The sequence below is a fragment of the Chroicocephalus ridibundus genome, unplaced genomic scaffold (assembly GCF_963924245.1).
Source record: "Chroicocephalus ridibundus unplaced genomic scaffold, bChrRid1.1 SCAFFOLD_615, whole genome shotgun sequence".
NCBI lineage: Eukaryota > Metazoa > Chordata > Aves > Charadriiformes > Laridae > Chroicocephalus > Chroicocephalus ridibundus.
In genome coordinates this window covers 19,530-34,103 of record NW_026961806.1, presented here as the reverse complement: position 1 = coordinate 34,103, position 14,574 = coordinate 19,530, and the positions used below count along the sequence as shown (strand labels likewise).

The following is a 14,574-nucleotide window of genomic DNA, read 5'->3' as shown; positions in this document are numbered from 1 at the left end:
TTGGAGGGGGGGGTCCCCCAAGGTATTTGGAGGGGGGGGGGGGGGCTCAGGTGTCCAGGAAGGGACCCAGGTATTTGGGAGGGACCCAGGTATCTGGCGGGGGGGGGTGGGGTGGGGGTGGGGGGTGCAGACCCAGGAGTTTGGGGGGGGGGGGGGGGGGCCCACGACCCAGATATTTTGGGGGGCGGGCCCCCCCCCGGGCATCTGGGGCACAACGTCGGTCTCAGTAGTAGAGCTCTCGGTCCCACCAACCTGGAGGGGGGGGGAAAGACACAGAGGGGTGAGGGGGGGGCGGGGGGGGGGGGGTTGGGGGGCGGGGGGGTTGGGGGGGGGGGGGTCACCCCGGTGTCCCGACCCGGCCACTCACTTCCCGGGTGTCTCCGCACTCCCAGTTTACGAATCTCGTCGTAGACGAGGATGAGGAGGCCGAAGGGCATCGGCACCAACCACCACTGGAACCTGGGGGGGGGGGGGGGGGAAGAGGCCCCGGGGGGGGGCGATGGACACGGTCAGGGCATCCGGGGGTCCGGGAATGGGCTCCCGGGGGTCCGGGAATGGGGTTGGGAGGGGACCCAGGTGTCCAAGGGGGGGGACCCAGGGGTCTGGGAATGGGGTCAGGAGGGGACCCAGGGGTCTGGGGGGCACCCAGGGGTCTGGGAATGGGGTTGGGAGGGGACACGGTGTCCGGGAATGGGGTCGGGAGGGAACCCAGGGGTCCGGGAAGGGGACCCAGTGTCTGGGAATGGGATCAGGAGGGGACCCAGGCGTCTGGGGGGCACCCAGGGGTCTGGGAAGGGGGTTGGGAAGGGACAAGGTGTCCGGGAAGGGGACCCAGGGATCTGGGAATGGGGTCGGGAGGGGACCCAGGTGTCCGGGGGGGGACCCAGGGGTCTGGGAAGGGGGTCGGGATGGGACCCAGGGGTCCGGGAAGGGGACCCAGTGTCTGGGAATGGGGTTGGGAGGGGACCCAGGTGTCTGGGGGGCACCCAGGGGTCCGGGAAGGGGGTCGGGAAGGGACAAGGTGTCCGGGAATGGGGTCGGGAGGGGACCCAGGTGTCCAAGGGGGGGGACCCAGGGGTCTGGGAATGGGGTCAGGAGGGGGCCCAGGGGTCTGGGGGGCACCCAGGGGTCTGGGAAGGGGGTCGGGAAGGGGACACGGTGTCTGGGAAGGGGACCCAGTGTCCTGGGAATGGGGACCCAGGGGTCTGGGAATGGGGTCAGGAGGGGACCCAGGTGTGTGGGGGACACCCAGGGGTCTGGGAAGGGGGTCGGGATGGGACCCAGGTGTCCGGGGGGGGACCCAGGGGTCTGGGAATGGGGTCTGGGAAGGGGACCCAGTGGCTGGGAATGGGGTCAGGAGGGGACCCAGGTGTCTGGGGGGCACCCAGGGGTCTGGGAAGGGGGTCGGGGGGGGACACGGTGTCCGGGAAGGGGACCCAGTGCCTGGGAATGGGGTTGGGAGGGGACCCAGGTGCCCGGGAAGAGGGTCGGGACGGGACCCAGGGGTCTGGGAATGGGATCAGGAGGGGCCCCAGGCTCCGGGGGGGCACCCAGGGGTCCAGGAACGGGGTCTGGGAAGGGGACCCAGTGTCTGGGAATGGGATCAGGAGAGGGCCCAGGTGTCCAGGAATGGGGTTGGGAGGGGACCCAGGCTCTGGGGGGCACCCAGGGGTCTGGGAATGGGGTTGGGAGGGGACACGGTGTCCGGGAATGGGGTCGGGAGGGAACCCAGGGGTCCGGGAAGGGGACCCAGTGTCTGGGAATGGGATCAGGAGGGGACCAAGGGGTCTGGGAATGGGATCAGGAGGGGACCCAGGCTCTGGGGGGGGCACCCAGGGGTCCAGGAAGGGGGTCGGGAGGGGACACGGTGTCTGGGAATGGGGTCGGGAGGGGACCCAGGTGTCCGGGGGGGGACCCAGGGGTCTGGGAATGGGATCAGGAGGGGACCCAGGTGCCCGGGAAGGGGGTCGGGGGGGGACCCAGGCGTCTGGGGGGCTCCCGGGGTTCCGGGAGGGGGGTCGGGGGGGGACCCAGGCGTCTGGGGGGCTCCCGGGGGTCCGGGAGGGGGTCGGGGGGGGCAGCCGGGGCTCCGGCCCCACCGGATGGGCATGAAGTTGAAGACGTTGGGCATCCCGGGGCAGTAGCAGAGGAAGCAGCCGATGGAGACCTGGAAGACGATGGCGATCACCAGGATCCGGTTCCTGCGGGGAGACGGAGCGCCCCACGGGCACCTATAGCCCCCCCAGGCTCCAGAGAGCCCCATAGCCCCTCTGACCCCATAGGCACCGACAGAGCCCCTATAGCCCCCGTAGGCACCGGAAGAGGCCCTATAGCCCCTATAGCCCCCGTAGGCACCGGAAGAGCCCCTATAGCCCCTGTAGACCCCGTAGGCACCGGAAGAGGCCTTATAGACCCTATAGCCCCCGTAGGCACCGGAAGAGCCCCTATAGCCCCTGTAGACCCCGTAGGCACCGGAAGGGCCTCTATAGCCCCTATAGCCCCCGTAGGCACCGGAAGAGCCCCTATAGTCCCTATAGCCCCCATAGGCACTGGAAGAGCCCCTATAGCCCCTATAGCCCCCGTAGGCACCGGAAGAGGCCCTATAGCCCCTATAGCCCCCGTAGGCACCGGAAGAGCCCCTATAGCCCCCATAGCCCCCATAGGCACCGGAAGAGGCCCCTATAGCCCGTATAGCCCCCGTAGGCACCGGAAGAGCCCCTATAGCCCCTATAGCCCCTGTAGGCACCGGAAGAGGCCCCTATACCCCTATAGCCCCCGTAGGCACCGGAAGAGCCCCTATAGCCCCTATAGCCCCCATAGGCACCGGAAGGGCCCCTATAGCCCCCTATAGCCCCCGTAGGCACCGGAAGGGCCCCTATAGCCCCTATAGCCCCCGTAGGCACCGGAAGAGCCCCTGTAGCCCCTATAGCCCCCGTAGGCACCGGAAGAGCCCCTATAGCCCCCCGTAGGCACCGGAAGAGCCCCTGTAGCCCCTATAGCCCCCGTAGGCACCAGAAGGGCCCCTATAGCCCCTATAGCCTCCGTAGGCACCGGAAGAGGCCCCTATAGCCCCCGTAGGCACCGGAAGAGCCCCTATAGACCCCGTAGGCACCGGAAGAGGCCCCTATAGCCCCTATAGCCCCTGTAGGCACCGGAAGAGGCCCTATAGCCCCTATAGCCCCCATAGGCACCGGAAGGGCCCCTATAGCCCCTATAGCCCCCGTAGGCACCGGAAGGGGCCCCTATAGCCCCTATAGCCCCCGTAGGCACCGGAAGGGCCCCTGTAGCCCCTATAGCCCCCGTAGGCACCGGAAGGGGCCCCTATAGCCCCTATAGCCCCCGTAGGCACCGGAAGGGCCCCTATAGCCCCTATAGCCCCCGTAGGCACCGGAAGAGCCCCTGTAGCCCCTATAGCCCCCGTAGGCACCGGAAGAGCCCCTATAGCCCCCGTAGGCACCGGAAGAGCCCCTGTAGCCCCTATAGCCCCCGTAGGCACCAGAAGGGCCCCTATAGCCCCTATAGCCTCCGTAGGCCACCGGAAGAGGCCCCTATAGCCCCCGTAGGCACCGGAAGAGCCCCTATAGACCCCGTAGGCACCGGAAGAGGCCCCTATAGCCCCTATAGCCCCTGTAGGCACCGGAAGAGGCCCTATAGGCCCTATAGCCTCTGTAGGCACCGGAAGAGCCCCCTATAGCCCCCGTAGGCACCGGAAGGGCCCCTATAGCCCCTGTAGGCACCGGAAGAGCCCCTATAGCCCCTATAGCCCCCGTAGGCACCGGAAGAGCCCCTATAGCCCCTATAGGCCCCGTAGGCACCGGAAGAGCCCCTATAGCCCCTATAGCCCCATAGGCACTGGAAGAGGCCCTTATAGCCCCCGTAGTCACCAGAAGGGCCCCTATAGCCCCTGTAGGCACCGTAAGAGCCCCTATAGCCCCCATAGGCATTGGAAGAGCCTCTATAGCCCCCGTAGGCACCACAAGAGCCCCTATAGCCCCCGTGGGCACCCAAAGGGCCCCTATAGCCCCCGTAGGCACTGGAAGAGGCCCCTATAGCCCCCGTAGGTACCGGAAGGGCCTCTATAGCCCGTGTAGGCACCGCAAGAGCCCCTATAGCCCCCGTAGGCACCCAAAGGGCCCCTATAGCCCCCGTAGGCACCGGAAGGGCCCCTATAGCCCCTGTAGGCACCACAAGAGCCCCTATAGCCCCCGTAGGCACCGGAAGAGCCCCTATAGCCCCTATAGCCCCCATAGGCACCGGAAGGGCCCCTATAGCCCCTATAGCCCCCGTAGGCACCGGAAGGGCCCCTATAGCCCCTATAGCCCCCGTAGGCACCGGAAGAGCCCCTGTAGCCCCTATAGCCCCCGTAGGCACCGGAAGAGCCCCTATAGCCCCCGTAGGCACCGGAAGAGCCCCTGTAGCCCCTATAGCCCCCGTAGGCACCAGAAGGGCCCCTATAGCCCCTATAGCCTCCGTAGGCACCGGAAGAGGCCCCTATAGCCCCCGTAGGCACCGGAAGAGCCCCTATAGACCCCGTAGGCACCGGAAGAGGCCCCTATAGCCCCTATAGCCCCTGTAGGCACCGGAAGAGGCCCTATAGCCCCTATAGCCCCCATAGGCACCGGAAGGGCCCCTATAGCCCCTATAGCCCCCGTAGGCACCGGAAGGGCCCCTATAGCCCCTATAGCCCCCGTAGGCACCGGAAGGGCCCCTGTAGCCCCTATAGCCCCCGTAGGCACCGGAAGGGCCCCTATAGCCCCTATAGCCCCCGTAGGCACCGGAAGGGCCCCTATAGCCCCTATAGCCCCCGTAGGCACCGGAAGAGCCCCTGTAGCCCCTATAGCCCCCGTAGGCACCGGAAGAGCCCCTATAGCCCCCGTAGGCACCGGAAGAGCCCCTGTAGCCCCTATAGCCCCCGTAGGCACCAGAAGGGCCCCTATAGCCCCTATAGCCTCCGTAGGCACCGGAAGAGGCCCCTATAGCCCCCGTAGGCACCGGAAGAGCCCCTATAGACCCCGTAGGCACCGGAAGAGGCCCCTATAGCCCCTATAGCCCCTGTAGGCACCGGAAGAGGCCCTATAGGCCCTATAGCCTCTGTAGGCACCGGAAGAGCCCCTATAGCCCCCGTAGGCACCGGAAGGGCCCCTATAGCCCCTGTAGGCACCGGAAGAGCCCCTATAGCCCCTATAGCCCCCGTAGGCACCGGAAGAGCCCCTATAGCCCCTATAGGCCCCGTAGGCACCGGAAGAGCCCCTATAGCCCCTATAGCCCCATAGGCACTGGAAGAGGCCCTTATAGCCCCCGTAGTCACCAGAAGGGCCCCTATAGCCCCTGTAGGCACCGTAAGAGCCCCTATAGCCCCCATAGGCATTGGAAGAGCCTCTATAGCCCCCGTAGGCACCACAAGAGCCCCTATAGCCCCCGTGGGCACCCAAAGGGCCCCTATAGCCCCCGTAGGCACTGGAAGAGGCCCCTATAGCCCCCGTAGGTACCGGAAGGGCCTCTATAGCCCGTGTAGGCACCGCAAGAGCCCCTATAGCCCCCGTAGGCACCCAAAGGGCCCCTATAGCCCCCGTAGGCACCGGAAGGGCCCCTATAGCCCCTGTAGGCACCACAAGAGCCCCTATAGCCCCCGTAGGCACCGGAAGAGCCCCTATAGCCCCTATAGCCCCCATAGGCACCGGAAGGGCCCCTATAGCCCCTATAGCCCCCGTAGGCACCGGAAGGGCCCCTATAGCCCCTATAGCCCCCGTAGGCACCGGAAGAGCCCCTGTAGCCCCTATAGCCCCCGTAGGCACCGGAAGAGCCCCTATAGCCCCCGTAGGCACCGGAAGAGCCCCTGTAGCCCCTATAGCCCCCGTAGGCACCAGAAGGGCCCCTATAGCCCCTATAGCCTCCGTAGGCACCGGAAGAGGCCCCTATAGCCCCCGTAGGCACCGGAAGAGCCCCTATAGACCCCGTAGGCACCGGAAGAGGCCCCTATAGCCCCTATAGCCCCTGTAGGCACCGGAAGAGGCCCTATAGCCCCTATAGCCCCCATAGGCACCGGAAGGGCCCCTATAGCCCCTATAGCCCCCGTAGGCACCGGAAGGGCCCCTATAGCCCCTATAGCCCCCGTAGGCACCGGAAGGGCCCCTGTAGCCCCTATAGCCCCCGTAGGCACCGGAAGGGCCCCTATAGCCCCTATAGCCCCCGTAGGCACCGGAAGGGCCCCTATAGCCCCTATAGCCCCCGTAGGCACCGGAAGAGCCCCTGTAGCCCCTATAGCCCCCGTAGGCACCGGAAGAGCCCCTATAGCCCCCGTAGGCACCGGAAGAGCCCCTGTAGCCCCTATAGCCCCCGTAGGCACCAGAAGGGCCCCTATAGCCCCTATAGCCTCCGTAGGCACCGGAAGAGGCCCCTATAGCCCCCGTAGGCACCGGAAGAGCCCCTATAGACCCCGTAGGCACCGGAAGAGGCCCCTATAGCCCCTATAGCCCCTGTAGGCACCGGAAGAGGCCCTATAGGCCCTATAGCCTCTGTAGGCACCGGAAGAGCCCCTATAGCCCCCGTAGGCACCGGAAGGGCCCCTATAGCCCCTGTAGGCACCGGAAGAGCCCCTATAGCCCCTATAGCCCCCGTAGGCACCGGAAGAGCCCCTATAGCCCCTATAGGCCCCGTAGGCACCGGAAGAGCCCCTATAGCCCCTATAGCCCCATAGGCACTGGAAGAGGCCCTTATAGCCCCCGTAGTCACCAGAAGGGCCCCTATAGCCCCTGTAGGCACCGTAAGAGCCCCTATAGCCCCCATAGGCATTGGAAGAGCCTCTATAGCCCCCGTAGGCACCACAAGAGCCCCTATAGCCCCCGTGGGCACCCAAAGGGCCCCTATAGCCCCCGTAGGCACTGGAAGAGGCCCCTATAGCCCCCGTAGGTACCGGAAGGGCCTCTATAGCCCGTGTAGGCACCGCAAGAGCCCCTATAGCCCCCGTAGGCACCCAAAGGGCCCCTATAGCCCCCGTAGGCACCGGAAGGGCCCCTATAGCCCCTGTAGGCACCACAAGAGCCCCTATAGCCCCTGTCGGCACTGGAAGGGCCCCTATAGCCCCCGTAGGCACCGGAAGAGCCCCTGTAGCCCCTATAGCCCCCGTAGGCACCGGAAGAGCCCCTATAGCCCCCGTAGGCACCGGAAGAGCCCCTGTAGCCCCTATAGCCCCCGTAGGCACCGGAAGAGGCCCTGTAGCCCCTATAGCCCCTGTAGGCACCTGAAGAGGCCCCTATAGTCCCTATAGCCCCTATAGCCCCCGTAGGCACCGGAAGGGCCCCTGTAGCCCCTATAGCCCCCGTAGGCACCGGAAGAGGCCCCTATAGCCCCTATAGCCCCCGTAGGCACCGGAAGAGCCCCTATAGCCCCTATAGCCCCTGTAGGCACCGGAAGAGCCCCTGTAGCCCCTATAGCCCCCGTAGGCACCGGAAGAGCCCCTATAGCCCCTATAGCCCCCGTAGGCACCGGAAGAGCCCCTATAGCCCCTATAGCCCCCGTAGGCACCGGAAGAGGCCCTATAGCCCCTATAGCCCCCGTAGGCACCGGAAGAGGCCCTGTAGCCCCTATAGCCCCCGTAGGCACTGGAAGAGCCCCTATAGCCCCTATAGCCCCCGTAGGCACTGGAAGAGCCCCTATAGCCCCCGTAGGCACCGGAAGAGCCCCTATAGCCCCCGTAGGCATCAGAAGAGGCCCCTATAGCCCCTATAGGCCCCGTAGGCACCGGAAGAGGCCCCTATAGCCCCTATAGGCCCCGTAGGCACCGGAAGAGCCCCTATAGCCCCTATAGCCCCCATAGGCACCGGAAGAGGCCCTATAGCCCCCGTAGGCACCGGAAGAGCCCCTATAGCCCCTGTCGGCACTGGAAGGGCCCCTATAGCCCCCGTAGGCACTGGAAGGGCCCCTATAGCCCCTATAGCCCCTCTAGGCACCGGAAGAGGCCCCTATAGCCCCCGTAGGCACTGGAAGGGCCCCTATAGCCCCTGTGGGCACCCAAAGGGCCCCTATAGCCCCCGTAGGCACTGGAAGGGCCCCTATAGCCCCTGTAGGCACCGGAAGAGCCCTATAGCCCCTATAGCCCCCGTAGGCACCGGAAGAGCCCCTATAGCCCCTATAGCTGCCGTAGGCACTGGAAGAGCCCCTATAGCCCCTATAGCCCCCGTAGGCACCGGAAGAGCCCCTGTAGCCCCTATAGCCCCCGTAGGCACCAGAAGAGCCCCTGTAGCCCCTATAGCCCCCGTAGGCACCGGAAGAGGCCCTATAGCCCCTATAGCCGCCGTAGGCACTGGAAGAGCCCCTATAGCCCCTATAGCCCCCGTAGGCACCGGAAGAGCCCCTATAGCCCCTGTAGGCACCGGAAGAGCCCCTGTAGCCCCTATAGCCCCCGTAGGCACCAGAAGAGCCCCTGTAGCCCCTATAGCCCCCGTAGGCACCGGAAGAGGCCCTATAGCCCCTATAGCCGCCGTAGGCACTGGAAGAGCCCCTATAGCCCCTATAGCCCCCGTAGGCACCGGAAGAGCCCCTATAGCCCCCGTAGGCACCGGAAGAGCCCCTGTAGCCCCTATAGCCCCCGTAGGCACCGGAAGAGCCCCTATAGCCCCTATAGCCCCCGTAGGCACCGGAAGAGGCCCTATAGCCCCCGTAGGCACCGGAAGAGGCCCTGCTGGAAGAGGGAGAGGCGCCGGGTCTTGCGGATGAGGACGTCGGCGATCTGGCACATCTCGATGCTGATGAAGAAGACGGTGTAACAGGTGAACTGCTGGTACCGGCGCTGCCCGAAGGTCTGCGGGGCCGGGGGGGGGACACACGGACACACACACGTCGAGGTCAGCGAGGCCCCCCCGGGGTGGGGGGCACAGGGACCACCTATAGATCTATAGGGGCTGCGGGGGCGGGGGGGGCCGGGCGTACCCATTGCTGGCCGTAGCTGTCCTGCAGCTCCTGCTCGTGGGCGTCCTCCCAGCGGGGCCGCAGCCCCAGGCAGAGCAGGGGCCACCAGCCCTCCTGCGCCATGGCCACGAAGTAGTCGGTGAAGCCGGCGAAGGACTGGATGGCACCTGGGGAGGGCGGGGAGAGGGGGGGGGGATGGGGGCTGGTGGCCGGGCGCCCGCCGACCCAGGTGGCCACCGACACAGGGGGCCAAGGCCGCAGGCACCCAGGGAGCCGTGGGCCCAGATGTTCAGGTGGCCATGGACCCAGGTGGCTAGGGACCCATAGACCCAGGTGGCCAGGGACCAATGGACCCAGATGTTCAGGTGGCCATGGACCTGGGTGGCCAGGGACCCATGGACCCAGGTGGCCAGATGCCCAGGGACCAAGGGACTCAGGAGTCCGGGTGGCCAGGGACCAAGGGACTCAGAAGTCTGGGTGGCCAGGGACCCACAGACCCAGGTGTCCGGATGCCCAGGGACCCATGGACCCAGGAGTCCGGGTGGCCATGGACCCGGGTGGCCAAGGACCCATAAACCCAGGTGGCCAGGGACCCATGGACCCAGATGTTCAGGTGGCCATGGACCTGGGTGGCTAGGGACCCATAAACCCAGGTGGCCAGGGACCCATGGACCCAGATGTTCAGGTGGCCATGGACCCGGGTGGCCAGATGCCCAGGGACAAAGGGACTCAGGAGTCCGGGTGGCCAGGGACCCATGGACCCAGATGTTCAGGTGGCCATGGACCTAGGTGGCCAGGGACCCATAAACCCAGGTGGCCAGGGACCCATGGACCCAGGTGGCCACCGACACAGGGGGCCAAGGCCGCAGGCACCCAGGGACCCATGGACCCAGATGTGCAGGTGGCCATGGACCCGGGTGGCCAGGGACCCACAGACCCAGGTGGCCGGATGCCCAGGGACAAAGGGACTCAGGAGTCCGGGTGGCCAGGGACCCATGGACCCAGATGTCCAGGTGGCCATGGACCCGGGTGGCCAGGGACCCATAAACCCAGGTGGCCAGGGACCCATGGACCCAGGTGGCCACCGACACATGTGGCCAGGGCCTCAGGCACCCATGGACCCAGGTGGCCACCGACACATGTGGCCAGGGCCTCAGGCACCCATGGACCCGGGTGGCCAGGGAGCCATGGACCCATGGACCCGGGTGGCCACAGACCCACGGACTCACATGTCCAGGTGGCCACGGACCAAGGCGCCCAGGTGTCTGGGTGGCCAGGGACCCATGGACATGGGTGGCCAGGAACCCAGGTGGCCAGGGCCTCAGGCACCCATGGACCCGGGTGGCCAGGGAGCTGTGGACCCAGATGGCCAGTCACCCATGGACCCATGTGTCCGGGTGGCCACAGACCCACGGACTCACATGTCTGGGTGGCCACGGACCAAGGCGCCCAGGTGTCTGGGTGGCCAGGGACCCAGGTGGCCAGGGCCTCAGGCACCCATGGGCCCAGGTAGCCAGGGACCCATGGACCCAGGAGTCCGGGTGGCCAGGGACCAAGGGACTCAGAAGTCTGGATGGCCAGGGACCCACAGACCTGTGTGGCCAGGGACCCACAGACCCAGGTGGCCGGATGCCCAGGGACCCATGGACCCAGGAGTCCGGGTGGCCATGGACCCGGGTGGCCAAGGACCCATAAACCCAGGTGGCCAGGGACCCATGGACCTAGATGTTCAGGTGGCCATGGACCCAGGTGGCTAGGGACCCATAAACCCAGGTGGCCAGGGACCCATGGACCCAGATGTTCAGGTGGCCATGGACCCGGGTGGCTAGGGACCCATAGACCCAGGTGGCCAGGGACCCATGGACCCAGATGTGCAGGTGGCCATGGACCCGGGTGGCCAGGGACCCATGGACCCAGGTGGCCAGGGACCCATGGACCCAGATGTCCAGGTGGCCATGGACCCAGGTGGCCAGGGACCCATAAACACAGGTGGCCAGGGACCCATGGACCCAGATGTTCAGGTGGCCATGGACCCGGGTGGCTAGGGACCCATAGACCCAGGTGACCAGGGACCCATGGACCCAGATGTGCAGGTGGCCATGGACCCGGGTGGCCAGGGACCCATAAACCCAGGTGGCCAGGGACCCATGGACCCAGGTGGCCACCGACACAGGTGGCCAGGGCCTCAGGCACCCATGGACCCGGGTGGCCAGGGAGCCATGGACCCATGTGTCTCGGTGGCCACAGACCCATGGACTGACATGTCTGGGTGGCCACGGACCAAGGTGCCCAGGTGTCTGGGTGGCCAGGGACCCAGGTGGCCAGGGCCTCAGGCACCCATGGGCCCAGGTAGCCAGGGACCCATGGACCCAGGAGTCTGGGTGGCCAGGGACCAAGGGACTCAGAAGTCTGGGTGACCAGGGACCCAGGTGTCTGGGTGGCCAGGGACCCACAGACCCAGGTGGCCAGATGCCCAGGGACCAAGGGACTCAGGAGTCCGGGTGGCCAGGGACCCACAGACCCAGGTGGCCGGATGCCCAGGGACCAAGGGACTCAGGAGTCCGGGTGGCCAGGGACCCATGGACCCAGATGTCCAGGTGGCCATGGACCTGGGTGGCCAGGGACCCATAAACCCGGGTGGCCAGGGACCCGTGGACCCAGATGTCCGGGTGGCCATGGACCCGGGTGGCCAGGGACCCATAAACCCGGGTGGCCAGGGACCCACAGACCCAGGTGGCCAGGGACCCATGGACCACTGTGTCTGGGTGACCAGGGACTGGGGGACCCAGGTGGCCAGGGACCCACGGATCCAGGTGTCCAGATGTCCAGGGACCCATGGACCCAGATGTCCAGGTGGCCATGGACCCGGGTGGCCAAGGACCCATAAACCCAGGTGGCCAGGCACCCATGGACCACTGTGTCTGGGTGACCAGAGACCGGGGGACCCAGGTGGCCAGGGACCCACGGATCCAGGTGTCTGGGTGGCCAGAGACCCACGTGGCCAGGGACCCATGGACCCAGGTGGCCAGAGACCCATGGACCCAGGCATCCTGGTGGCCAAGGACCCATGGACCGACGTGTCCGGGCAACCAGGCACCCACGGACGCAGGTGTCTGGGGTCTCCCCAAGGGTGACCTCAACACCTGGGCCCCCCACCCCCCACTCCCCACCCGGGGGGGACACGACGATGGTGACCCCGGCGTCCGGGTCCTACCGATCTGGAAGTAGGAATAAGCCGCCAAAGGTTCGTTGACCAATCGGTCGCGTCGCGGGTTGCGGGGTTTCAGGTGCATGATGTCACTCTCCGCCCTCTCGTAGGCCAAGGAGACCGAAGGGAACTGTGGACCCGAGCGTGCGGGTGACCCAGGAGACCGGGTGGGGACCCCAGCACCCAAGAAGGACCCTGGCACCCGGGTGAGGCACCCAGATTCTGGGTGGAGAACCTCAACTTCCATACAGAGAACCCCGGTTCCTGGGTGAGGAACCTCAACGACCAGTTGATGGACACCCAGGTGTGGGGTGACTCAGGTGTCCGGGTGGGGACCCAGGTGACCAGGAAGGACCCCAGCACCCAAGAAGGACCCCGGCACCCGGATGAGGCACCCAGATTCTGGGTGGAGAACCTCAACTTCCATACGGAGAACCCCGGTTCCTGGGTGAGGAACCTCAACGACCAGTTGATGGACACCCAGTTATGGGGGGCACCCAGGTGTGGGGGGCACCCAGGTGTGGGGGGCACCCAGGCGTCCGGGCGACTCACGATGTCGGTGCAGAGCTCGATGAAGAGGATGGTGATGCAGCCCAAGGGCAGGGGGATGCTGGCCGTGATGTAGATGAGGTACGGGGTCAACTCGGGGATGTTCTTGGTCAAGGTGTAGGCGATGGACTTCTTCAGGTTGTCGAAGATCAAGCGGCCTGGGAAGGGCGGGGACGACGTCCGCGAGGTGACGTCGCCCCGTGTCACCGCCCGCCACCCTCCCCCCCACCCGCTGTCCCTCCCCAGCCCCACCTTGCTCCACGCCGGTGACGATGGAGGCGAAGTTGTCGTCCAGGAGGATCATGTCGGCCGCGTTCTTGGCGGCGTCGGAGCCGGCGATGCCCATGGCCACCCCGATGTCCGCCTTCTTCAGCGCCGGCGAGTCGTTCACCCCGTCCCCTGTCACCGCCACGATGGCACCCTGGGGACACGGGGACCGGAGGGGTGAGGGATGAGGACCATCCCCTTCCCCAGCATGGTGGCACCTTGGGGACCATCAGGATGAGGATGGGGACCATCAAAATCCCTGTCATGGTGGCACCTTCGGGACATCCCCATTCCCATCATGGTGGCACCCTGGGGACATGGGGACCATAAGGATGAAGGTGGGGACCATCACGATGCCCATCATGGTGGCACCTTGGGGACACGGGGACCATAGAGATGAGGATGGGGACCATCACGATCCCCATCATGGTGGCACCTTGGGGACATGGGGACCATAGGGATGAGGATGGGGACCATCACAATCCCCATCATGGTGGCACCTTGGGGACCATCAGGATGAGGATGGGGACCATCAAAATCCCTGTCATGGTGGCACCTTGGGGACATCCCCATTCCCATCATGGTGGCACCTTGGGGACATGGTGACCATAGGGATGAGGACAGGGACCATCACGATCCCCATCATGGTGGCACCTTGGGGACCATCAGGATGAGGATGGGGACCATCAAAATCCCTGTCATGGTGGCACCTTGGGGACATCCCCATTCCCATCATGGTGGCACCCTGGGGACACGGGGACCATAAGGGTGAAGGTGGGGACCATCCCCATCATGGTGGCACCTTGGGGACATGGGGACCATAGAGATGAGGATGGGGACCATCACGATCCCCATCATGGTGGCACCTTGGGGACACGGGGACCATAGGGATGAAGGTGGGGACCATCCCGATCCCCATCATGGTGGCACCCTGGGGACACGGGGACCATAGGGATGAAGGTGGGGACCATCCCCATCATGGTGGCACCTTGGGGACATGGGGACCATAGGGATGAAGGTGGGGACCATCCCCATCATGGTGGCACCTTGGGGACACGGGGACCATAGGGATGAAGGTGGGGACTGTCCCCATCATGGTGGCACCTCGGGGACATGGGGACCATAGAGATGAGGACAGGGACCATCACGATCCCCATCATGGTGGCACCTTGGGGACATGGGGACCATAGAGATGAGGACGGGGACCATCACGATCCCCATCATGGTGGCACCTTGGGGACACGGGGACCATAGGGATGAAGGTGGGGACCATCCCCATCATGGTGGCACCTTGGGGACATGGGGACCATAAGGATGAGGATGGGGACCATCACGATCCCCATCATGGTGGCACCTTGGGGACCATCAGGATGAGGATGGGGACCATCAAAATCCCTGTCATGGTGGCACCTTGGGGACATCCCCATCCCCATCATGGTGGCACCCTGGGGACACGGGGACCATAAGGGTGAAGGTGGGGACCATCCCGATCCCCATCATGGTGGCACCTTGGGGACATGGGGACCATAGAGATGAGGATGGGGACCATCACGATCCCCATCATGGTGGCACCTTGGGGACACGGGGACCATAGGGATGAAGGTGGGGACCATCCCGATCCCCATCATGGTGGCACCCTGGGG

At 65.9% G+C, this 14,574-nt stretch overlaps 1 protein-coding gene across 1 annotated transcript in view; it reads right to left on the bottom strand.

Moving 5' to 3' along the window:
- Positions 1–223: 223 nt before the first annotated feature.
- The window catches only part of ATP4A (ATPase H+/K+ transporting subunit alpha), a gene marked incomplete at its 5' end in the record, with an annotated part of 31,264 nt that continues 16,913 nt past the window's right edge, over positions 224–14,574 (bottom strand). Inside the window, 8 exons of the mRNA XM_063322381.1 lie at positions 224–252; positions 368–459; positions 2,100–2,201; positions 8,667–8,800; positions 8,929–9,074; positions 12,122–12,245; positions 12,668–12,822; positions 12,917–13,085. Of these exons, the coding sequence (XP_063178451.1) occupies positions 224–252; positions 368–459; positions 2,100–2,201; positions 8,667–8,800; positions 8,929–9,074; positions 12,122–12,245; positions 12,668–12,822; positions 12,917–13,085 (951 nt within the window). The remainder of the gene's footprint in view (positions 253–367; positions 460–2,099; positions 2,202–8,666; positions 8,801–8,928; positions 9,075–12,121; positions 12,246–12,667; positions 12,823–12,916; positions 13,086–14,574) is intronic.